Source organism: Pygocentrus nattereri, chromosome 15 (assembly GCF_015220715.1).
Source record: "Pygocentrus nattereri isolate fPygNat1 chromosome 15, fPygNat1.pri, whole genome shotgun sequence".
In the NCBI taxonomy this organism is placed as follows: domain Eukaryota; kingdom Metazoa; phylum Chordata; class Actinopteri; order Characiformes; family Serrasalmidae; genus Pygocentrus; species Pygocentrus nattereri.
In genome coordinates this window covers 10,561,271-10,588,073 of record NC_051225.1, presented here as the reverse complement: position 1 = coordinate 10,588,073, position 26,803 = coordinate 10,561,271, and the positions used below count along the sequence as shown (strand labels likewise).

General features: G+C 42.4%; 1 protein-coding gene across 8 annotated transcripts in view; it reads right to left on the bottom strand.

Annotated features, from left to right (window-relative positions):
- Positions 1-26,803, bottom strand: part of neo1a (neogenin 1a) — a 242,931-nt gene that overhangs the window by 139,830 nt on the left and 76,298 nt on the right. For all 8 annotated transcript variants that reach the window (XM_017709797.2, XM_017709799.2, XM_017709794.2 and 5 more), the window contains exon 2: positions 23,742-24,059. In XM_017709797.2, the coding sequence (XP_017565286.2) occupies positions 23,742-24,059 (318 nt within the window). The remainder of the gene's footprint in view (positions 1-23,741; positions 24,060-26,803) is intronic.

The following is a 26,803-nucleotide window of genomic DNA, read 5'->3' as shown; positions in this document are numbered from 1 at the left end:
CATTTGAGAATCTATAAACAAAAGACAGATGAGCGTTCACACTGCTTGGTTTCCCAGCACTAGCTTTCAAAAACAGTGAATATACACAATCATTTCAGTTCTGACTCAAACACCTCCGGTTAACATGAGTCTTAACGCCCCAGACGCGAGAGGGGGTGGGCTTTGTCTGATCCTTGTATTTGCATACAGATGAGGGGATGAAAATCAGCATGCCCTCAAGACATGTCTTGCATGCCATTTTCACAGCCACGAACGACATCCAAATAATTACACCAAAAAAAATCTTTCAACAATTATTTGTATGGTATTCCTTGGAGAAGGACATCATACATGCTCATCAGAGAAGTGATTTATGTCTCTGTACAGCACTGTGCAAAAGTCAGAGACCACCCCTCATATATTCAAATTCCAGACAAAACAGCTGAGGACAGCCATAAAATATTAGATACAAGATAATCCATCTGCATAAGGAAGGGGAAAGTCAAAGGAACACAAGCGGAAAATAATCAGATTTTCCAAAACTGATTAGGGGGTAAAGAGAAAATGACTCAACAACAAAGTGAGACCTTGTAGACCACATAAAATGTCACCCTCAGCACTAGAAGCTTTCATCTTTCAAAGTTCTGCCCAGCCTTCCACTGAAAGAAGACAACACCAACGCTGTGATTGAAAGGATGAAACATATATGACTGAACTTTGGAGATGTGGAAAAAATATCTGTAGATTTCTATGAATAACTGGAAGAGAATCTCTCAAAAAGAATTGAAGTAATAAAGATAAGGAGTGGACCTACTAAATACTGAAAAAAATATATGATATTTAGTTGCTGAGGCTTTTGTACAATTTTCTGTTAAATACATGTAGTGTTTAATTCCAAAACACATTCCAGACCTCTTCCACGATTTTGTAACATTCATGTCAACCCTTGTTCTCAAAGAGCACTGAATCTCACTTTTAAGTGTCCCACAGGCACATCTTTTAATCACAATGCTGGCAATGCTGGCATACTGATAATGAACTGAATGCTTGAGGCAACAGTGGATAGTAACAGTTGCTAAGCAGTAATTGGAGGGCTGAGATGAGAAGGCATAGCTTAGTGGAGAGCATAGTAATTTGATTGGCCATAATACAATGACACCTTTCACAGAAAACAATCAAATTTCATTACATAATCTTTGCTCAATATATATTCTTTCCTCATTTGACTGGGTAAACTTGTGATCATTCAGGGTAAACCAGGCCTACTTGTGGTTTAAACCCTGCTTAACTATTTTGTATTACTACAAATTAAACAAATGAACGGTGGTCTCTGACTTCTGCACAGTACTGTATATGAACATGCAGGAGCCACAGCAGAGTTGTTGAGTTCTACCTCGTCCGTGTTTGACTGAACGCACGTGTGTATGTGCCTGTGTGTACTGCAGCGGGGGAAGGGTGTTTTATTAGGGCTAATTGAGTTGTAGCTTTGACAATGCTGATTGCATTAAGTGTAACAGTGTTAAAGTGTCTTATTTTATCCTGGGGAACTTGGCTCATTCTTCGCCCATTTGCACTGACCTTCAGCGGAGGTCGTTGCCAGGGGAGACTGCAGCACCACAGGGAGCGACCGATCCCATTACCCTGTGCAGATAAATGTGTTGTCAGGACCTCGTGTCTTCCCCCTTATCGCAGACGAGGAGGACAGCACCTCTGCAGAGCTCAACAGAGTGCGCTCTGTGGCATCAACACAGTCAGCCTGCGAAAGAGCCTGCCAATCAGCAACATGCTGCCCGCACAGAGCTGTGGATCCAGTCCAGGGGCTGGATTCATGAACAATCTTATCAAGAAGCTCAAGAAAAACACTGAGATCTTTCTAAAGTGGAACAAACACAAAAAAGCATCTAGAATTGCTTAATTGTCTATTGGAGCTGGCCATTTCCGGTAACAAGATGCAGTGCAAACTTTGGCTGCACCAAGGGGCGGGGTCAGCAACGAGACAAAGTTGTGTAAAGTTTAACTTTATGCAAATTCACAGTAAACACCCTACACTATAAGAGTCCTTGGGCAAGATTCCTAACACAACCTTCGCCTACTTGTGTAAAATTATCAAATTGTAAGTCGCTCTGGATAAGAGCGTCAGCCAAATGACATAAATCTAAATGGTGGAATGGCAGCGAGGCTTTCAGTGATGATAGCGATCGCAAAGATCATCGAGTTCTTCTTATACTGACTGTACAGACAATGATTTAATACGCCGGAATTAAATTTAAAGACATGTGATTTCTTTCCAGGATTTTTATTTTTAGCCGGAACGCCTCGGATTTGTGTTTGGCATTAGTGACGGTGAAACCAACTGTCAGTTGGAGTTCAGAAATGGCCACATGGGATGAACGATCAGCACTTATCATGCATACTTCATGTAATTTAGACAGCCAGTCACCAGTCTAGATTTTGTTGTGCTTATTGGCTCACGGATGCTGAAAAGACTGACTACTTGGGTAATGAATTTTATCATCAATATCCAGCCCTACACTTTTCTTATGTAGGCCATTAGAGACAGTAGGAGTTATATTTTAAATAGACTTCATTAATTTGAGTTGCTTTTGGTTAAAGTCTCTCTGTGCCTGAACACAACATTAGCCACGTTTACACACAGCCTAATAAAACGCTAATAATCAGACTAATAGCTCAATCGGAATAGAATGCGTCTATGTGAACACCTCATTCCAATAGGCTAGTGTGATTGAGGCAATATCTCTTCGATTAAATGAGGTGGATAATCCTGTAAATAATTCATTAACCCAGCTATCCAGATTCTATCCGAATGCGGTCAATGATCAATGTGATGATACTCCATGTAACTTAAGTCACATGTTCTTTTTATGTCCTTCTTTACATAAATCTGAATATTTTAAGATGACAAAGGTTTTAGGAACCAACATTAAAGAACCCTTTTGTTGCAATATTTGGTTTTTCCACTGATTTACCTTTGCTCAACAGAGCTCAGTCGGATATTCTAGCATTTACGTCTCTATTGGCAAGATGCCGCATATTGCTACTATGGAAGTCTTCAAAACCCCCTTCCATTTCAATGTGGCTCTGGGATGTCATACGTTTTCTTACTATGGAAAAGACAAGGTCCACCTTAAAAGGCAAAACTGCAACATTTTATTCCAAATGGAATCCTTTTTTTTTTTTAATATATTTTAATTCACTTCAGGTTGTGCCAGCTGACTGAGGGGATTGATTGATTTATTTATTATTTTCTTTTAAATCTAATTGTAATATATATTTTTCTGTCATCATGATTATGCAATTTCTAGTTATAATCTGTCTGTTTTCTCATGTGCTCATGTGTACAGGTGTGTGTGTGTGTGTGTGTGTGTGTGTGAGAGAGTACATCTCTTTGTGGAAAATAATATTTTTAAAAATTGAGAAAGTTTTTGAATGTGTGTTTTGCTTTTATACCTCAATAAAATAGAGAGAGAAAAAAAAAATTCATTAAATAGAAGAAGAATAGCTGCGTAAACGCCTGTATCTGATTACATTCCCAGTCGGAAAGTTTGAATATGTACTGATCATGTGCCTCACATCACACTGAAAGTTTATAACATTCAACATGGCGGAGCAGAAACTCTGATCTTTAAAAGAAGGTGGCGGGATGGACGTCCAGCTTATGTGTCTCAGAACACAACATCTTCCTCTCAGCCTTCTTTAATAAGGACATGTGAAGTATGTTTTCCTGAGTCTGACATCATTTTAAAAGTAATTAAAAACACAAGCACTGCTCACTGCTGCTCATCTCACTCTAACTGGATGTGATGCTCGTTGTCATTGTAACGTCTACACTTAGCGGTTCTCTAGGCATGTGTGTAATTTTGGATCAGATTACTTGTAGTGAGCATGTAAACAGAGATTTTCTATCAGGTTGTTGAGTAGAGTGAGTATATACATCTCAGTCTTAATCTATAATCGAAACGTATTCAATCAGATCGGTGAAAATCTTTGCATGTTAATGCAGCCACTGAAGTAGGAAAAAAAAAAGTCTTCAAAACTTTAGCAAACAAGAACTGGAAGTGACAGTAGAGAAGTTGTGTGTGAAGTGATACACATACAGTGCAAAGTGTTCTAGCCAACTAACCCACCTGGTTCCGAGACAATGCTGCCGAGACAGCATGGACTGCTGTGTCTACAATCATTATCATCATTGTGTAATTACCATCATGCCAATGCTCTGCTATCACATTCTGTGGTGAACTCTGATACATTTTGACCTACAAACATTGTTCCTCTGAATCTGGCTGGATCCTCTAGATTACAATGTTGTAGAGTTTAAAATATGTATTTTGCTACATGCAAGCTAATATTACTACACACTGAATTGACATCATAAGGAGTAGCTGCTGTGAGTATATATTAGTACTGAAGATTAATAGTAGTCAAACTCAATTCAGTTCAGTTCTGTGTGCAAGAGCAGTAGCTTGCTATTAAAACAGACGCAGGAATTTCAACTCCTTAACAACCTCATAAATTAGACGATCCAGCAAAAACAAAAATGAGCACAGGACAAAATATACTGGGTTTGTCATCTTATGTGTACCACAGGGTGCGACAGCAGTGACTTTGGAAAATCCCATTCATTTTTAATACAGAGAAATCCAGCTTTGACCCAGAGTTCCTAACATGGACATGATGTGGACAACAGAGTCTTACCTTACATAATCTCTACGACAAACTACTGTAAGGTTCAGGAAAGGTTCACTTCTTTTTTTAAGAACTGTTCATTAAAAATGTCAAAAAGAATAACAATTTATCTTTGTTTTTTGCGAATCCAGCTCCAGATCCATCGAAGCCTAAGCCGGGCTCCTTGCAGCACTCATCACCATCCCACTCATAAACCCAGCACCCTGCAGTCAGCCCACCAGCACGTTTGATAAGCGTGGCCTGCTGTTGACAGACTCGCGGATAAACAAAGGGAACTGTATGCCTTTCTCCATTCAGTGTTGTCTTTTCCGTGTCCTTCTCTCCAACATTTTCACTACGGCCTTCGGAGAGATGCTCGGGCTGCTCTTGCGACTCTTGCTGCATCTGCAGATCTGATCTATGTCTGACTGCCTCTGCTCTGCTCGTGCCAGCTACCTAATTGAGAACAGAAAGGATGTTGACATATGAGAAAAGATCGAGGGGTGGAATGGAATTAATCCACACCGCGAGTCAGAGAGGAGTATTCACGCGGAACGTAAAGGCACTGAAAGGCTGGGGTTGGGAGCTGAGTCCTCTAACAAAGCTCGAAGTTAGAACTGACAACAAAGAGGCCACGTACTCCACTAGAGCCACATCCATGCACCGACACAACCCGATCGCTGCATAAACACACACGCAATGACTGCACGCATTGCCCGCGCTCCGTCCAGCTGGCTACAGCCATGTATCTGCGTCACTGCGGCTGCCTTGTTCACATTTGGAGGCTAGTGCATTTGATATGTAACCTGTGCAAGGGAGCTTGTCTGGCTGTAAATGGTGCCTCATGTGGAAAAGCTACATCTGCTCTGTGTTTGGACTACTCTGGGGACGCAGGAATGCAGGAAGGCAACTCTCTTGGTCACTGACAGAAAGGTCAGAGGTTGATGAATGGGCGAAAGATACCGGTTTCAGAAAGGCACTGGATGAAAAGCTTATGTCAAACAGAAGAAAGCCACTCACGTTACTGGTCTTTGTCAGAACTTCCTGTGGACAGCACAAGAGCACAAGAGCCCTCATCAAGTGGCAGCCAACACAATGACTCCAAGCTGGCTTTTATGTCATATGCCTGACTTGTTTGTGGAATCTGGTCAAAAATGTATTTACTCATTTTATAAAATGAAAGTTTTTTACAATACTCAAATTTTTGGTTAATATTTGGGCTAAAAATCTAATTATGGAACCTACACCTAAACTGAATCAGATGCACCTTAACAATGTAACATTTCACATTTAATCTTTATTGTGTATTATATAACTCTTTACTTAAACATGATAATGTTTTGTGTTTTTTGTTATATAAAATTGCTTGAATAATGGAAATATTTGGGGGAAAAACTATTATATTTATATACATACACACACACACACCATAAAGTATTTGTCCTTTCAAGGTAAAAGACCCTTTTCCCCACAATTACACAGGAAAATTACATATTACTGCTTTTTGCAAAACTGGGGTAGAATAATAATCGTTGCTATATGATAACAGGGGAAGCTTCAGCATAGCCAGAAAACTAAGCCCTGTTATAGTAGTCTTATAGTCCCATGGAATAAAGAGTAAAACATTTAAAACATTTCTAGGACACTAAAATTGAATGTTATATTAGGCCAGGCAAATTTACTGATATAGTACATTTCATATATAGAGACAGTTTAAAGTGCTTTACATGAATAAAACAGGAGTAAAGCAGCACAAAAAGGGAGTAGATTAAATATTCGAAAGAGATTTAAATTAAAAATGAGAACATAGGAATAATAAAATAATACAATAACATGCAGAATAAAGCAATGAGTGAAGCATCATTTTTGCGAAAGGCACAGCTGCACAGATGTGTTTTCTACCTATTTTTAAAAACGCCTACAGTCTGAGCTCATCTCACAGCTTCAGGAAGTCTATTCCAGTGCTGCCTCACCAAGTTTAGTTGTGGTTCTAGGCACCACTGATCTGAGGTTCTACATTTTATCAACACATCAGTAAACAGTGAACAGTCAACATCCAGTAAAGATCCAGTAAAAAAAAATGCAAAAATCTGCTAATCAGACCTTTCTGGGAACTGCCTGGGTGTGGCCTAACATTCTAACGAACACCCTTGATTGACATCCCTCGATCTAGCAATTCAAGTCTGCTATGCCATTGCCTTGCCACTAAAGCTGTGTCCCAATTCAGGGGCTGCATCCTTGGGAGGCTGCATTTGAAGGCTGATTGTGCCAAAACTGTCCCATTTTGAAGGCTCCTTCAAATGTGGCCGAGAAACATGTGCTTCTGTTCCATGGCTAGCCGACATATACCGAGGTGCACTGTGTGTCGGTGAGGATTCAAGAACATGGCAGCATCAACACAGGAGCAAACGGTGGCTGAGGAGACACTTAAATGAATGAATTGGGTTCAAACTGATTTGAATAGCTAATGACACAATGTTTAAAAGCCACTGTGGTCAGCGGCAAAACTTACATTAACATTTTATTTTGTTTCAGGGAGCAAAAACCTGACAGAGAGAAGCATCTCCAGCTCTATAAATGAAACAATAAAAATCAAAGATTGTGGCTCCGTCTTTAAAGAACTTTAAAATAACCTGACCGGTGCGGCGTTTCGTGAGCGGGAACAGCAGTGCTGTGACGCAAACAAGAAATCCGCCGAAGGGCAGACCGTCTCGTTTCAGTTCAGCCTTCGTGGGTCTATGCAATCTTTGATAGACACGCCTTCGAAGACCACGTCCTTCGAGGGATGCAGCCCCAGAATGGGACAAAGCTTTTATAGCGCAAGCGAAGAGAAATGAGTAGATGAGCTCCATATTTGCAGGTGGTTCTCTACTGTGCTCACTAAAAACACATTAACAGAAAGAAACGGGCATCCAGGGAATGCATACATACAAAATGCTGGTTTGGGTGGATAGATGAAGAAAGAGATGAAGGAATGAACAAACGGGTGATAGACAGGTGAGGTAAGCTTGCTTGCTAGATTAGCTTTTTCTCCGTTGTCAGCTTCCGCTTTCTAAATGTCTCTGACTCGAACATAGAGAGGCCATGGAGAACGCTTAGCTTTGTTAAAGCTGTGTGGCGAGACAGGCCATACAGGGAGGGTAACTACCCAACATTAGGTCTACACAGTTCGCGTCAAAAGGAGTGAACTTTGGCAAAATCCTTCTGTCATTTATTGAGCACAGGAACATTTTTTAATAGGGCACACTTCGCAAATGTACACTGCGTGCCCACAAAAGCAAGATTAACCTAATTAGAAGAAATATAGACTCATTAAAATCGCTATACTCAACCTTTTGAGCCTGGCAAACACACATAAAAGGTCAATAAAAACATTCAAAACAGATCAATCTAACAAAATACACCACAGAATGATGAAACAGCGCTGTGTTTCCAGAGGAGTATAAGGCTGAAGTGAACGCACTTCATGCCGAGTGAAAACGAGAGCTCGGCCTAATGAACGCGAGGAACAGGAGCATGTCACCAGCAAGGGACTGGTCAGGAGGAGAAACGCTAGACTGAGCGAGGAGACAAAAAGGCAGCTTGGGGCCTCCCAGCTGACTGGCTGCTCCTTCTCCAGACAGCTCCACCCAGGGAGAGAGGAGAAAGGAGGCCAGGACAAGGAGAGGAGAGGTGCAGCCAGAGGTGACAGACTCAATGGGGGGGTGGGGGGGAGGCGACAACAGTGGAGCAGCTGAGACGCCTCCAGCCTTTCACTCTTTCACTTCAAATAAGAATAATAAGGCTCTTCAGACGGGACACCTGCAAGAGCCCGGGTGTGAAACAAGTGCGAAAGCCGAACCCTGTGCGAAAGCTGTGTCCCCCTGCTCCCTCGGGACAAAGCACATCTCGGACCACAGCGCGCTTTTGTGTGCCATCAGCCAGGCCAATGAGGCTGCCAGAGTCAAGTAATCGCCATTACAATGGTTTTAGTGTTTCGTGCAACTTATTTGGCCAAATTTAAAGAGAATCTTTTAGCACATTCTGCATTCTCTTCCAATATAAAGGGGAATTCCACAGAGTTTTCAACATTTCTGCACAGTTAAATGGAAAAGAGCTCATTCAGAGCAGTTTGCGAAACTGAGAGTCAGAATTGTTGACAGTGGCGGAGACAGGAACCAAACATACAAATCTTTTAATGTCTCTAAAAGCTCCCTTACTAAAATGTTTTACGTGAATACCCGAGACACTGTTTTACAGCATTTTTACATAAGGTTTTCCCCTCAATACATATTTTTAAAAAAATATTCATAGAAGACCACGCAGGGCATTAAGGGCAGTGCAGGGCACTGAGAACAGCACAGGGCAAAACAAGTGTAGGTTCACTGGAGCAAATAAAATCTGCATCGTAGACATTGTGACCCCTGGTTCCCATCACCACCACTATAAAGAAAAAACGGGTATGTTTCTCTACAAATGCACCATTTGACCCCTCAATCCCGTCAAAAAGACTGTTTATGTCTCAACAACTGAATTATGCAGATATCAAAGAAGGTTGAAAAAGAGCAAATACACATTTTAATAGACAATATACTACAGTTCTGTAACAGTTACCACACGTAAACACTTTCTTTAGAACGTCACAGTTCAATAGAAGCTAATGTATTTGCAGTTGACTGAGAGGTTCTCATGGTTTGCATAGTATGGAAAAACACTGACAAGCACAACAGCACCATTACACACACACACACACACACACACACACACACACAAAACAAATGCTGGATCATTATGAGACCTCTCTAAAGCCATTACAAGAACAAAAGGAAATACAAGCAGGTGGTTTACTTTGTTTTTAATGATACTGTTTTGTGAGACTGGGACAATTCTAAGCTGTTCTTTCTCTCATTGTTTTGTTTCAGTGTGGGTCTGAAGCAGACACTGGCACAGGATGCTTTCTGCAGTTTTGGTGCTAGGACTGGCACTCCGTCGACAGGCCTGAAACACGGCCTGCTGATACTGTCGTCTCGTATCTGGCTAGTCTGAACAGGTCCCCTGCTGAGAGGTGTGAAATGCTACAGTGCCCACGAAGTGCCAGCGCCAAGGCCCCCCAAGACCACAGGACAGCTCCAGGATGAAAATAAACCATCTCACACCTCTCAAAACACACACTCCCAGAGCATGTTATTACAGCCCACCACCCACGATCAACATACATTCTCCTCATGGCCTACTGACATACGATCACAGACCAAGTCAAAAGATGTCAGGAAAAATGTGTCATCCCATCCACGTACACATACACAACAGTACACAACACTGTAACACTAAGCTTAAAGCCCTAATTAGAAGAATTACAATACAGTACTGTCCTGCTAAGAGTTTTTTATTTAGGGAACCACATGGAAAAAATAACTACGGTAAATGGCAAAACTGGTGGGGGAACTGGCATGGACTTTGGGGAAGGTTGTCTTTATCATAAAAAAATGCAATAATTTTACCATTAATTTTATGACCTTCCTTAACATTAATTCTGACATTATAACATTACATTACTCCGCACATCTGCTCAGGAAAAGGAGGAATTGGAAATGAGAAAAAAAAAAACTGTAAAACTTTATAAACACTGTCAAAAATGGTGAACACAATGATTTGTATGATAAACTGTATATATATATATATATATGGATACACACACACACACGCGCGCGCACACACACACACACACACACACACACACACACACACACACACACACACACACACTTTTTCATTTGACATAATCTGAAAATACCTGTTGCTCTTTACATTGTATGTAAATTTAATGAAAGAAACAGCCCAAAATGACTTACATTAAAAGTAAAGTGATATATATATATATATATATATGTGTGTGTGTGTGTGTGTGTGTGTGTGTATGTGTGTGTGTGTGTGTGTGTGTTATTAATCTAATGAGAAAGAACAGAACTGGAATGTCAGCTCTTGAGGCCATTTTGTCACTTAGCCTGATGTCTTTTTGTCTGAGGCTGTTTAATTTACGCTAACTACAATAAATGTGGTATTGACTGGAGGACATTTCACTCAACATGTTTAAAACACACGCAAGTTTGAAAGGTACTTTTAAAACCTTTCCTCAGCATTCAAATTTCTAACTGGATCTCTTTAACTTCATATTCTGAAGCTGCAGCTGTGCTGCTATTTAATTAATTCACAGTTCACATAAACTGTAATTTCGTCTTGTGTCAAGCATTTTGACATTTTCTAAAAAAAGACTTAATATGTTTGTTAGGAATAGAGCGGCTGGGGCGAGGAGGAGGATGGTTCGTGCTGTCAGCCTGCTTCGCTCCAAGGAGCTGACACCTCTCTGGGAGGCCGTGGCGTCTGCTCACAGCTCAGTGAAGAGAGCGGAATTCCTCCGGCCTCCCCAGGGCCCTGGCACAGAGAGTTCAGGCCAGCCCGGGGAAGTGAGGACACAGCCCGGCCACCTCAGAGCCAGGCCTGAGAGCAAGTCCGCTAAAACTCTTCTGTTCTCTTCATTTAGCATTTTGCTCATTCATAGATCCTGCTCTGAACATGCCCAGACAAGCCAGGCCAGCTCTGTAACGGGATTTATTTCACACGGAGGAAGAAATCGGCCGCCTGCTAGCTGGTCCTCCCCCCTGCTACTCCTAAGAGAAAGGCAAGAATTCTGTAACATGGCAACTGAGGTTGCCTCCCCTATCTTTTATTAGTTTTGACTGACACTGAGTCCGGGACACAGATTGAGGCTTTCTTCATGAAAAGGCGCTGACGCAAATACAAATGAGCCTCCCCACTAAAGGCTAACAAACAGAATAAACAAGGCTGGGGTCGATTTGCTTTGACTTAACTGACGGCAGAGACGAATCAATAAAATTGGGGTGAAAACTTGAGAAGATGTGAAAAAAAAAACATTAGCGTGAGCCAGATACTGTAATAATGAGGGGGTTTGAAAAGCAAGAGAACTAAGAAAGAGAGAGGGCGGGGCGCAAAACGGAGAATAAACAGTGGCGCTCTCTGGCAAGCTGAGAGGCTGCTGGGTGCTGCCAGGCGGGACTCTGGGACTGAGGGGCCGGCTCTTGCCTCCTGCCTCTGTCCTCTTTTGTGCGAGAGGAAAGCTCAGCTGGGGCCGAGAGTCTTTAGAAGCCGCTCTTTTCAGAGTCCACCACCGCACCAATCTGCCAAAATAACATCACTTGTTTGGAACGTGTTGAAACTGGGTTAAAAAGAACCCTGACTCTTCTATACAACCTTGACCAGACAAAAGCAAAGACCAAAGGACGTTTCCCTTCTGAAGAGTGGCTCATATTACAGCTCTCGCCTTCTGCTCTAATGTCATGTGATAAGTCTTTCTTTAGCCTGTAATTTGCATGTCATGGCTGTCAGTAGACCAGGGCAAAACACATACGGTATTTCAAGTGGTTACGTTACTGACCTGCTCTAGCAGCTGTAGATGGGACTCTTGTCCAAACCCTTTTCCTCTGCAGCAACAGATACAAACAGGCTGGTTGAATCAGTTAATGGAATCACAGAATAATGGTCTTGAATGCTCATCAACTACATCACCGCTTATATTTCTAGACAGGAAACCAAGACATACACGAAGTGGCCTGAGAAATGTTTACCTTATTCACATTTGCCTGACTGATACAACGTCCAAAACCAGCCTGTTCGCATATGGAGAATTCATTATAATCCAGAGGGGACCTGCTTTCAGACCAAATACAGCTGGGTTAATTTACTTGGTCTCCAACCCCATTAAGAGCAGTCACTACATCCTGTAGCATTCACACTATCAGTGGCATGCTGGGGTAATTCGGTTAGTCCTGTCTGCTGTGATCTGCAATATCTGCAAAGCCAATGGAGAGCTCTGAATTTTCCAGCCTGATGAAAAATAAATAACGGCCCACGCATCAGAGTCTGCCGTCGCTTTCCAGCGCTCCAGACGCAGACGTCAAACTCGCTGACGATCAAACCGGACTGGGCTGACAAACCCCGTCAATCAGGTGGAGGACAACCTTGTGAAGTGCTGCTTCTGTCTGTCTCAATCAGGGCTCATGGCGGAGGACAGATTTCCCCCATGGCTCGCATGGAGCGCTCCAGCTTTCAGAAGCACAAGCTTTCTAAATGAGAGCAAGTCTGTGTGACGACACCTCGCTGCAAAGATGAAAGAGAAGGTCCTGCTCAAATAGACCTGTATGTGGCAAGTGCTCTTCTTCCCAAAATACAGGGAGAGGCCGGCGCATCTCAATCTGATGAGGGAAAACAAACAAGCACAGAGCAAAGTCACGTCTCCTTTGTTATGCAGATCCATTCTGATTCCTTCTGAACATCTATTGGTCTGGAGACACCTAAACAAAAGTTATTCAGTCTTAATCCAGAAAGTGCTTTACACACTGCCGAGGTACTGCATAAGGCCTTAACGTGCAAATGGTGGTTGCAGGATGTTAGATCCTGTGAGAATGTGAATCACATAAATATCCAAGATCCTGTCTGCAAATGTGTCAGTCAGTTTGACGGAAAAATGGCAAAAGTGCTCATGTAATGTTATAAAGTTGCATACTTCAAAGACTAGTTAATCCAAAATAATGGATGACTGATGGGAACGTTTACTGAAAACTCTGGATCTACAGTTCCTCCATGAGGGCTTCCGTCTTAGGATGAATGTTATAAACATGTATCTGTCAAGTGGTATGAGGTTGTACAATTTACTCTGACAAATGAGGAAAAACACACACACACACACACACACACACACACACACACACACACACACACACACACACACACACACACACACACAATTTCTAAGCCGCTCATTCTTCTGGGTCGCAGGGGGAGCTGGAGCTTATCCCATTACCCAGCGGTGATATTTATTTAAATATTTATTTTACTATTGACTACAGAAATGGTGCAAAGAGATTAGACTTATTAGATCACATTCTGCTCTATCACATTCTCACAAGTCACTCAGAGCCTCAAGGCCAACCATTTCAAGTTCTGCCTGTTTTCTGCATGCAGCGCTCTGTTCTGTCCATCAGACTGCAGGTTTTGCGATAATGAAAGTTTCGTATTGAACCTCATGCCACTGCAAACAGCAAGAGAATGGCACTGCAGTAATGACTGCCCATTATGGGAGTGAAACTGAACCACACACATGAGGTTTAAAGATATACCATATTAAAGCCGTGGTCATACTGGACTGCCTCTTCACTATTTTCTTCGTAGGGCTGGAGTTGTAGTCTGGTGAGCACAGGTTGTTTCGGGGGGAATATATAGCCCAGTACGTGGTTAACATTACCTGGTTAAGTCCTTGTTTTTTATCTTGATGTTATTTTGACAGACGATTTCTCTATTTAGTAGTTTTCAGAAAGATGACACCACAAGTCGCCCTCGTTTTCTTTCGGCTGACACTTCTGAAGTTCACGACTTGCACTAGATTAACTGGACACAAAGGGACATTTATCACTTCAAGAGGACTTTTCATGTTCTTGCAATTGAAGTGAAATATTTCTTTTTGCTAGGCAGATTTTGAGTGACTGCCACTTACAGTTGGTGGTCCCACTTTATTCAGTTTTGCCAACAAGTGTCATTCTTGAGTCTTCAATTCTGGCTGGAACCACTGTGTGGGCTAATGTATTCCAAGGACAGTGGAAAAAGCTATCAGTGTTTTCATATTTGGACCTTGTTTAAACAGAAGCGATATCCTGTGCCATGCATCATTCTCTATACATGCTTTTTACTCAGCAGTAAGAAAATCAGCAGACCCAGCACACAACTTCTGGGAGCTTTCCAGTCAAACTTGGGCCCAATCCCATTTCATGCCTCGCCTCTACCACTTAACCCTTAGCCCTCTGTTTTGCAGGTTCATGTCTAGGGATAGGGTGTCCCAATTTTTGTTGAGATACGTTTTTCAGAGCGTTATGAGAAAAAAAGAAAAACCGTCAAGATGGCTGCACGAGCGACCAAAGAAACCCACAAATGTGAGAATTTTCTGCGTTAAAAACGACAACAACCATTGTATTGTCTTAGTTTAATGTCGTTTCGGTGTATTATGGTCCTTTTTTCATAACAAGCATAAAACAATCGCTAATAGCATGCTAATGTCTTGGTAGCTAGCTAGGTAACTTTCCCATTCCACCTTAAATAGTCCAGCATTATTGATATCTGAAGCACCAGAACGTAACTACTTCACCATTTAAGGTGGAACAGGAAAATTCAAACAAGAAGCTGGTGAACAGCTGACTTCTTCTAGCCCCTCTTTAAAAGCATAAGATGCCCTAAATGTAACTAAAGTCCAGCAGAGAGGAGCTGAACTTTACCCTCTTCTGCGATCAATGAAGACGGACTAGGTCGCCTACAGAGCAGCGCTAGTAGCTGTTAATGAAGCAGTGTTGTGTTTCAAGGGTTGTCCCATTTCATAGGGCAAGATTTCAAACACTACACCTTGTAACTCAGTTCCAAGGGGTTAAGGTGACTAACACAAACAATGTGTAGGGGGAAAAAGAAGAAATGGGATTGGGCCACAGTTTTTAGGCTAGACCTGCATGATCCAGCACTCATTTCACAACAGAAACAATAAGACTTTCAAATGTGGCGTTTGTATCACTCCCGTCCAACTCGCTCTTTCCCAAAAACATGATAAGGTAACTGGAAAATGGATGATCTCTGTATAAATGTTGCATGTGGCTGAGAACTATATCTGTTGTGATGTATATTTTGCTGAATACTCAAGCCTTTCCATCCCTACCAGTCCCAGTGTAGAGCATGCAGCATCTAACTGTCAGCACATCAGGGCTATAAGTGCAAATCTGCTGTCCATCAATCTCTGTCAGGAAGAGGAGGTGATAACAGACACAAGCCTTAAAAATAGAGCTTGAGTTGGCAAAACCTCACTTTGCACAAACACCGGCCCTCGACAGACCCCAGCTGCTATTTTAAAGATCACTGATCCATCAGAAGATCAACACATTAAAGTTTGAGGCTCAAACTTTACAACACACTCAAGAGACAAGGCCAAACACAAGTCTGTTTATATGTAGAGGAGGTGAGATGCTGTTACCAGGACACAGTGCTGCCCAGCAGCGCTGAAGCAGACAGACAGCAAACGAAATAGTTCAACATACAGGCCACACAGCTGAAAGCCACAAGCAACGGCGGTGGAGCGAGTCCAAAGAAAGCCTTGAATGCTCATGATCATTGGCTGCTCCAGCCTCGCTGAGGTCACTGGAATCCTTCAGCACTGGTCATAACGCACTGTGAAACAAAAACGCACTGTGTTCTGGTGAATGTGTTTAAAGAGCTCCGTTCTTTTGTGGGCTCTCATGTACTGGATCCTGACTAACACTTAGGAGTGAAAGGAAGTGGGAGTCAGTCCTCTAAACCAAATCAAGACGGCACAATAGCTGCTCTGCATTTACAAATCATGAAGTGCGTTTACATGCACTCAGTAACCCGATCATAATCAGATTTCTGCAGTTTTCCGATTATTCAAATGGTCATGTAAACAACACGCTCCGATCTAGAAATCTGATAAAGAGAGCCTGATTTTAGCTCAGTGCTCAGATTTCTCAGCGTATGTGAACTCTTACTCGGATTTCTTTCGGATTTCTCAGTCTGTGCATGCACGTAAACAGACAACTGGAACACTTGAGAACAGACGGACAGCACCAGATATAAGTGAGCAGCATCGCCATGAGACACAGAAAAACACGGCGCGGAGACCAAAGACGAAATAAAGCATTTAAACACTCTTCACCTTCTAAATGATGAATGTTCTCTTTTTCAGGTGAAGTGGCTCGATGTTATTAAAAAAAAAAAAACCACAGCATGAAGTTTGAGTTTTACATTAAACATACATTAAGTTAAGTGATACTTTTTGATCCCACAACCGGGGAAATTCCACCTCCGCATTTAACCCATCCGTGAAGTGAAACACCACATACACACTAGTGAACACACACGCACTAGGGAGCAGTGAGCACACTTGCCCGGAGCGGTGGGCAGCCCTATCCACGGCGCCCGGGGAGCAGTTGGGGGTTAGGTGTCTTGCTCAAGGACACATCAGTCATGGACTGTCGGCTCTGGGGATCGACCCGGCAACCTTCCGGTCACAGGGCCATCCCATCTTATTTGGTGAGTGTACTGGCTGGTTGTAAAACAGAAATCTGATTACTGTCTGACTCATGTCGACCTGGAATTTCCCCTTTATCTGATTACTCAAGTGCATGTAAACATGTTAATTGGATTTATGACAAAATCTGATTTTCTGAAGTTATCGGATTATTAAGTGAGGTAAACACACTCATGGTTATAAAGTCTATATAAACACCAGCTTTTGTCAAAATAGCACAGACCAGACTTGTCCACACCAAAAGATTTCACCATGACGTTTTAAATGTATTGCAAGGCATATCACAAGTGCAAAATGTTGGAATATAACGTGCAACACAATCAAAATGACAAAACCAAAATCAAGACAAACCTGGTCAGCTGAAACCGAAAACAGGTTTCTTTTTTATTTATTGTTTTATTTATCTTTCTGTATAAATGTACTAAACATAAAAACTGCAAGGTAACAAAGAAAATACAATCTTGAAATTGATCAAATCTGCTTTCATTAGGATTAAACTGAGCTGACAATTAATAAAAACAGTTTACACAAAATAATCTTACTAAAATTATTACAGTACTAGGCTACAATGTGTGTTTATGAAATCCAACATCAATAAGACAGAACTGCTGTTCAACCGAGCCAATAAAATCCATTATTTTTAAGTTATACTTTGCACTTTCGTTTGTGAATTTTCCTGTCGTTTCACTGCTCACAAGGGCTTTCACTTCCACTTCAGTTTTGCTGTATTAGGCGTATTAAGCAGTGGTATCAAACCTGACATGTAGAAGTTTTTGGGTGTTGTACCCTCTCGATACGATGAACAGTGATTACAAATGTTTAATAGTGTTTATAGTCAGCATTTTTCATTTTTATCATCATCCAAATGATTTGGTCTCAACAGTTTCTAGTAGTCATATTTGATCTTTTGTTTTCTCTGCCTTCTTTTTGGGCCACTTTTGACCGTTTTTGGTCTTAATGTTTTAGTGGCCGAAATTTAGTGCATCCTTAGGCATAAGCCTTTTATACATATGGGTATCCAGTCTGGTCTGCATAGACAAAACATACCCCTCTCATGGTAAACATCTCCATTGGACTCTCCCAGCATGTCGGAATAGAATGGGAACATGCTGCATATCCGATGTGTGTCTGGAATATCTCAGATAACCACTCAATGCTGGCTGCACCCAAACGGATGCTAAAGCAGAAGCATGAACAGCAGCTAAAGGAGATCAATGCAATGCCGCTGCCAGGATTACTTGCACTGGCAAACTTGTCCCTCCAGTGTGACACCATAACCTGAATTACTCGTTACACTAGAACAATCACACAACCCGTTTCAAAACGACAGCAATGAAATCCATCTGACAGCAGCGTTTGAAATTCATAGCTGTCCATGTTGTGTTTGTATTGGAGTCGCTGGGCTGCAGCCACTGTGGCGGTGTGAAATTGGGGAGGATAAAGTGTTGCGGTGCAGCGTGCCATGTGCGGAATGGCGTACTGTGAAATGAAACTCTGATGAATTGACAGGAATGGTGGCAGCTCAGGGAATAGCATCAGCTCCGGCTGAGGAGAGAGGTCATGGAAAAGGCAGAAGCAGGGAGAGAAGCAAGCAGACTGAATGGTGGGGACATATCTAGCATATGTATACAAGCCAAGCTCTACACTACATGGCAGAAAGTATGTGGGCATCTAAGTATAAAGCAGCATTCACTCTTCCGGGCCTAGCCCAGACCCTAAAAAAAATAGTCCCTGACCATTATCCCTCCTTCTCCAAACTTTACTGTTGGCACTATGCATTCCATTAGGTAGCATTTTATCTGGCATTCATCAAAACTAGATTAATACATCGGACAGTGAAGCATCATTTATTTCCAGAGAACACGTTTCCACCGCTTTAGAGTCCAGCGAAGGCCTGCTTTACACCACTCTACCTGATGCTTGGCATTGCACAAAGTGATCTTTGGCTTGTGTGCAGCTACCCCGCAATGAAAACTCATTCCATGAAGTTCCTGACACACAATTCTTGTGTTGATGTTGATTCCAGAGGCAATTAGGAACTCTGCAGTGAGTGATGTGACCGAGGAAAGACTATTTGTACCGCTCTGTGAGTTTGTGTGGTCAATGAATTTGTGGCTGAGCTCTTACGTTAAGCCCACTCTACTGCCAGTGTTTGTCTATGGAGATTGCATTGGTTATGTGCTTGATTAGTAACAGGTGTGGCTGAAACACCTGGACTCAATAATTAGCAGGGATGTCGACATACTTTTGGTCATATGGTGTGTGTCTAGGAGCAAGGAAGAAGTTTAGCAGTATATTCTGTCCCCAGGGCGACCGATGACATAAAACCATGTCTGCTGTTGACATAGAGCACCTTCCTTCAGCAAACAAGAGACTACTGAACCACCACTACAGCGCTTCTGCTTGTTCGTGGAAAAAATGAGGCTGTCGTTTTGCAGCCTGACACTACGTTCTTGAAAAAAGACGTGACCTTTAGACTGCTAGTGCGGAAGGAGAGAGCACCAGCAAGGGGGAGAGAAAGCGAGCGAGGGAAGTGCTCATAAACTGTGGCATTTGTAATTGCAGCCGTGGCCTATTACATGTGCGAGGACCACGGATGGATTTCCTGTATTTTTTAATGAACTGACGGCTGAAAACAGTCTCCCAAGAACTAGATGTGTCATCTGTGTAACAGAGCATGAATTAAAGAGGGAGGAAAACCAGTTCTCCAATCAATAAAGGAGGGGAGAGACGTCCGAGTCTGCTGATCATAACGGGTGGTTCCGCTCTAGCTCATATACAGCACTGGGACCTGCAGAATTCTCCCAGCTGCCAGGAACTCTGGGGTGCACCAGGCAGCCAGTCAGAGAAAGGTATGCAAATGAGATATTTCGTTTCAGGTGTTCTCCTTGGCGGCGCACTCGTTTGCCCCACCTCCAGCAGTCCTGAGAGGCTGGGTTCAAAGAGCGGTGCGATGGGGGGGCGGGGAAGAGCAGACGAATTCTCATTCCCCACGTCCGTCTCGCTCTCTGCCCTATCATCTCGTTCAGACATCCGCCGAATACAAATGGTTGTGGGTTCAGCCTCGGATGGGCTGATCCCCTGCCGAACGCCTGTGAGAGCCATAGACGCTGAAGCCTCGGATGGATACAGGAACAGAGAGATGCCAATACATGACAGTTAGTCAAAACAGTTGATTATAGAAAAGCACTCATTTGTTTTTTCGCTAAAACAAAAGCCCTATAATGGCTAAATGATTGAAGCCAGCACTCCGACAGACTTCAATTCACTACAGAAGATGTCCTCAAGGACAGCACAGTTTGCTGTTTTTCAAGCTCTAACACAATCAGGTGTGTTTAAAAACACCACACATCCTGAATCACAGCCCTTCAGGACCCCTGCAAAAGAAGGAGGGGCAATAAGGCCCTATTGTTTCACTGCACCACAATGGAATAAATAGATTGGAATGACGGGAGTGCTGTGGCTCACAACTGCAATTAGCCAATTATTAGAATAGTCCATTTTAGAGCCCAAACAGTGTATTGATATTGTCAAAAAACAGACAACAAGCACACTTTGGCTGCAGCATCGCTGGATTTTGGACTTATTGTCTCCTGTGAAAAGCATCCCAACCTACACTCCTTAGCAAAAAGGGGTCTATATAGAAATAAGAACAGCTCTATGATTTGTAACAAGAGCAGAGAAAAACCGTGCAACCTCACAGGGAACCATCAATGCATTTAAATGGTGGCATTGACACAGTTCTATATATCCTTTGCCTTTACTTGAGCTCCTTTGAATAGCCACCTTTTAAGAGTGTAATCTGAAAGATGAGAACAACATGATCCAAACCTTTCTTATGAAAAACACTGACACAAAATAAGAAAAATTAAACTCAATTTACAGAAATCAAGGTCATATAATTCTGATTAGCCTGCCCCAAGGGTTAATCTCAACATCACAACTCACAGTTGACAACTGACCACCGTTCCTGTCAGTAAAGCACTGCTGAACTAAAACTACTGGAGTATATATTAAAACCCACAGTTACAAATACTATGTTAGAGGTGGGCAATATATTTTTATGGCAATATTATTATTTCATGATACTACAAGACCATTTCAAGATACTTGATACACATCGCAATATTTAAGATTTAATAAGTTGGAACAGAAAAAGAAGAACCTGTAGTGCTACATTTAAAACGTATTATTATTATTATTAAAAACACATAACGACAATACATTTTTATTCAATATTTCACAAGCTGCACTAAGTAAAATAAAACACGCCTAAATATTCTCACTTTGCAAGGAAACATGTAGTTAGTCAGTGGTGACGACCTCCACAATATGCTCAAAGTGTATTGGGATGTTATTGAACCATGATAACAATGAAATGCTGTCATACTGCCCAGCCCTACACTAAACTGGCCAACATTACTGAAATTATAGAAATTTCAGCCTCAGAAAAACATTCATAGGTCTGTTATTTGCAGTCCTACTCCTCAGTCAGTGCCGTTCTCTACAGGCGGCAAACTGGACCAAGTGAAGTCAACGTAGGCAGGGATGCATTTCTTTCTGCGATCCATCACCGCGACTACACCCCCGTTTGATAGTGCGTTACGCCCGGCTACCACCGCAGCAGCGTTTCCAGAGCTATATAATGTAACGGTCCACACCAAAGATGCAGCAATTAACCTTTTCCTTAGACGCTCACCAGGCACCACTGATTGATCACGGCCCCAAATAGTGCGCCGGGGTGGGAGGAAAGAGCACAAAGCTCGGCCTTCATCTTGCTCATCTGAAAACCTTCATTGCTTTGTCCCCCATGAGTTACAAAAAAAGAGAAGGTTTCCCCCTTTTAGAAACATGCTGTATAAAATATATTAATAAATATCATAAACCAGAAGTAACAGACATGATGAACTGTGAAGAGAACTAAAATAACTCCCTGTAGGATTTTCAATATCATAGATGCACAGACTTACAGCACTGTGTGAAAGTCACAAGACACATTGTCAAAATCTATTTATTTGTGTAGTTTGTGTTTATTTGCTGAGAAAACTATTAATATTTGAATAAACAAAATGTATAGAATATTAATTAATAGTGACTTATAGGGCTTAATTAGTTGGGCATACTCATAATCGAAGTACGATTTGAGCAACTCACTGGTGATTGTGACTTCAATTATTTCGTATAAATTCAGGTCCAGACTATTGCTCGTTTTTAGCCAGGAACACCAGTGTCTCCACTTTTTCAGGTCTGAGGCTTGAATAGTAAACATAGTGCACCACAGTGGCAGTTAGCTGGGGATAGAAGAGGGCAATCCTATGATCATTACTGAAATACATTGCAATATTCTGATAAACAATATGCTTTTGTGGATATTGTCTATGTATACATAATGACCAACAGCATGTATAAATACAAAGACAGTAGAATTTGTATTATTGTGTGTTGCTATAATATTGTTACATGCATTGTGAAAATATCTTTCGGTATCGTGATATGATATATTCACAATATCATCAACCCCTAGTGGTTGTCATGTACACAGCATACAGGCCTTTGGTTCATTCTGATTGGTCTGAAAGCAGCAGTCTAACTCAAACGAAGCAAAATGATGCATTTTTGGCTAAAACAATGTGGTGGTTTGTTGAGTTCGTTCAGCTTTGTGCATTTACTAAAGAGGGCTGAGTTTTCCGAAAGCGTCTAGGCACAAAGTCTCAAACAGAAGAGTGAGCATCACACTGAACACTCTCTCTACCAGTTAGAATTTTCCAAGTTGCAATTTCGATACGAAAGCGATCAATCTTATCCCGACACAGATACACCTCTGACCCAGAAGTATCCACTGAGTACGATGGTACTGATGCAGTGTCAGGCTCCCCTTTGGCCTCCAGACACCACAGGTCAGCTCATTTCCCCCAATAATGAGAGAGGTCAGTCAAGCAGAGCATAGCTGCACTGATGCACCTCCCCCTAAATCCCTGAAGACACAGAGCAAGCCATGTTGGTGGTTCAACACTATAAGATCTCCCGCAAGACAAATGTTCTGCATGAACTGCACGGAAATCATAGAAATCATAAAGTAAATATCAATCTCAGCCACAAGCTCAGGTCCCTATCTATTCACAGGATGTCTCAGTGAAAAGGCCAAGCTAAATATCACACAGGCATTTCTACTCTAGTGTGGAGGAATAATGAGTTTATTCACACTCAAAGCAGATTACCACGGGTAGGTGAGGCCGCGGCGCCACTTCAAGGGAGCGCCGTTTGTCTCTGGCTTTTCCGAGCATGGCTCAGTGCGTGAACTCCCAAACCCTTTTGGTGAGGAGCTGAAGAGGGTTACTACTAGCCCGCTCACAAACTGGAAGGGCTTTGATGGATTGCAATTGCGTTCTTGCAACTGCCCCCCCCTTCCCCCTCCCCCCCAGCTGCAAATTGAATTTCAGTGTAAGACCCAACTCAAACACCTAATAATCTCAGCTGCCTGCCTCCCAGAAACCAAACAAGGTCACTTTCATCCTGCCTCACTGGGCCTAATATAGCCACTACCACAGTGTCAAACAAACAACCCTCTCACAACATTTACAATGGAGCTACAACAAAGAGGACACACAAGCTTGCCTTATTGAACCTTACCCACAGCGAACAATGACGCCATTGAGGGGCCTAGGAAGAGAGCAGGCAAATAGACTTTTCAATAGACTTTCAAAAGTCTTTAACTTAATGCTAATGGAAACACTCATGTTATTGTCATACCGATGAGGCTGGAGAAGGTGAATGCGATACAAAGGCATCACTCGTCAATACACTGTCCAAAACTAACAAAAGAGACAGAATAAAGTCACTGCCCCTCCTCCAGCCTTGATCAATAAATTCTTCATTTATCTTGCCTGAATGTGAGCGTGTATTGTAATGAATGCGCATTAATGTGTACATGCATTCAGCTCCTCCTTACCTGCTACATTGAGTCTAGCAGTGCGGCTGATAATCGTGCCCAGGCTGTCGATGGTGGCCACGCACTGGTAGACACCTTCGTCGGGTTTGTTATGTTTGGAGTGCATCACCGAGTTGATGAGCAGCGAGCCGTCGGGCAGGACCTGCCTGCGATCATCTGACGTCAGACTCAGGAAGGCGCCATCTTTCTTCCAGCGCACCTTGGCAGGGATGTCGCTGTTAATGGAGCAGTTGAGCAGCGCTGGGGATCCCCTCACCGCCAACGTGTCTGAGGGCTCCACGGAGAACCAGAACGGATCGAAGCGCCTCACGGCAGGGCCTGCAGGAAAAGAGCAGACATTATACCCCCATACTGTTTAACCATCGGTTGATCAGTTGTTGACTATTTGGTTACGGAAAATCAAACATATTTAGTTTTAAAAATTAAAAGCAATTCTAAAATGACTTATGATATTCATATGATATGATTCCTACCATATATCCAAATATCATTTAACAGGCTTTGAATACTTGCTGGTAAGTAAAAATGAGTAGACCTTTCCAAAAACACCCTCAAAAACTATTTACGTTTAATATTTAACCATGATCTAATGCACGATCGGTACTGGAGATCAAAATATATCCAGTAGGACGGCAACCTAAAGCCAAGCTGCTAGTGCGCTAAATGTTACTATGACTGAATCAAACACGGCTTTTGTGAGCCACTTCTATCACTTCGAGTCACACCTCAAGATGTTAAGATTAACTACCTTTTCATTTTCATTTGTTCTTTTTAGTTCAACTGGAGCAACAAGGATGACACAGCTGAGCTTAATCATAGCCAAGCTAAAGAGAGTGAAGCAGAGGACTGAAGCACTTCGGACTATAAGCTTGGCTTAATGTACCAAGGACCAATCAGTGACTTGACCAATCAATGATTTCAATCAATGGGGACTCGATCAATCAAATCAGCTGGGTACCTGGATAATGATCAATATGCTTAGGTATGTGTGCTGATTCATCCAACCTGTTGTGCCTACATGGTAAACCAGTCTTATACCGCAACTTTAGCACTAAGCATTTTTTTATGGCCCAATAATGTACAGCGTGTGATATTTTTACTCTAAGTGGTCATGTGGAAAGTGATGCGATGATATGGATGCTCATCATAAAATGATGACGAATTCAACTACGCCAGCTAAAATGTACAATCTTTAACATTTCCCACATATATTAGCAACCATTCTATTAGGAAAAGACAAAGCTTCCAAATACTAAAAGAACCGAACATCAACGTAACAAACATGTACGCAAATGATTTGGGGCAGCCTCAAATCCGACAGGTTGCAAAATGCTCCAGGAAGCATTAGGAGCAATGTGGCTTCAACTATCCTGTTGCACTCTGAATGATGCTGATGTTGAGATGGGGTAAAGTGAGAGGACACAGAAGGCAGCATAATGGTCTGACTAGTCAATTACTCAAATAACAGTCAATAGATTAATCGATTGAAATAATAAGTCATTAGATGCAGCCCCGCCCCACACTGAGAACCCCTTCCCAGAAAACACTGTACAGTACAAGTACAGTGTCTCTTCTCTTTGGCTTGTTAGTTTATGCACTAGCGAGTTATAAAACAGTACTGAGGAGATGAACACAGGCTGGGTTTGAAGACTACACACTGCTCTCAGGGCAGGATGGGGTACGGGCACAATGGAGCTTTAGCCAAAATTCTGCCAGTGGTGCACAACAGTTCCTCCCCATCATCTGCGCTTGCTGTCTTCCACACGCAAAGGCTAACACAATTCCAAGGACGTTACACCAAAAATGAAAACAGAAATAATAAAAAAGTGGAAGAGCTCATTTTGAAGACATTTACCCATAAAAAGCCAAATTAGCAGCGCAGCCAGCAGACACTGGTACACATGAATATTTTTGTTTCTTTATTCACTTATTGAAATTGGAAGTTAGTCACAAAATTAATGCAAGAAGTCGTCAAAGAAAAATGCAATTACTCTGTCCTCATAAATTATTCAAATGTTGGCCCCAAGAGTCCAAGAAATTGTTTAAATAACTAACTGAAATGATCTGAACTATGGGGATGGGACAAAAATAATGAGGTTCTGAAGGTCTTTTTTATTAATGCACCAAATAATAAGCCCAATGCTAAATATAACCATCAAGCAGCTCCGCCAGTCTCGTTACAGTCACAGGCAAAGCTACAAAGGGGCCTCCGTGACCATGGCCAGCTCCAGAACTCACAGTACCGGCATTTTAAATTGGGGGATTGGTTGGTGTCGTCTCTGTCCTCAAAATCTGGCATCACTCTGCAACCTCGGCTAATGAGGCTGCCCCGGATTCTTCACAGGTCACATTGTATCCCTCTATTCAGCCTCACACAGTACAGTCACCAAACTCTGGCTTTTAGCATTGGGGCTGTTGCTGCTATGGGGAGGCATACTTCCCCTCCTTCACATGCTCAGAGTGGCCTGTAATGGACTGCGTGGGACGTTTCGCAGAGGTGGAGGCAGTAATTGTGGTCAGGCGTCTGCGCTGTGAGCTTTACGTTATCGCCTCTATCTGCTGACTCCTGCTCTTCTGATTACTTCTCCAACTGCACACTAAGTGCTATACAACAGTTTCTTTTGTTGGCCAGGCAGTTCTAGTGCTAAAGAAGATAATGGCACTGTCTGGCAAATGTTAAAAAAGGCTTTCTTTGCATTGCCGCGAGGCAAGAAGTAGGTCCAGCATAAACACATCTGGATCAAATTAAGGCCAGGAAGATGGATGCCGCTACGTGTTGACACGAAGCATCAACAGTCATCTGACAAGAGGCATTCATCATACAGCTTTCCCTGAGTGTTTCAACAACGGCATTATGTTCGAATGAGGTTCGTGGACAGCAAGTGAGGAAGATAAACAGGTTACTGTGGGGAATCTTCCTCTCCGAAAACCAAATGATGCAGCGAGATCGCAGCGGGTGTGGAAGTGGTGGGGTAAGACCATGTATGTTGCACATAGGCGGGCAGACAGATGGTGAGGCCTGTCCTCTGGTAGGGTAGTGAGAAGGGAATTCCACCCTCCTG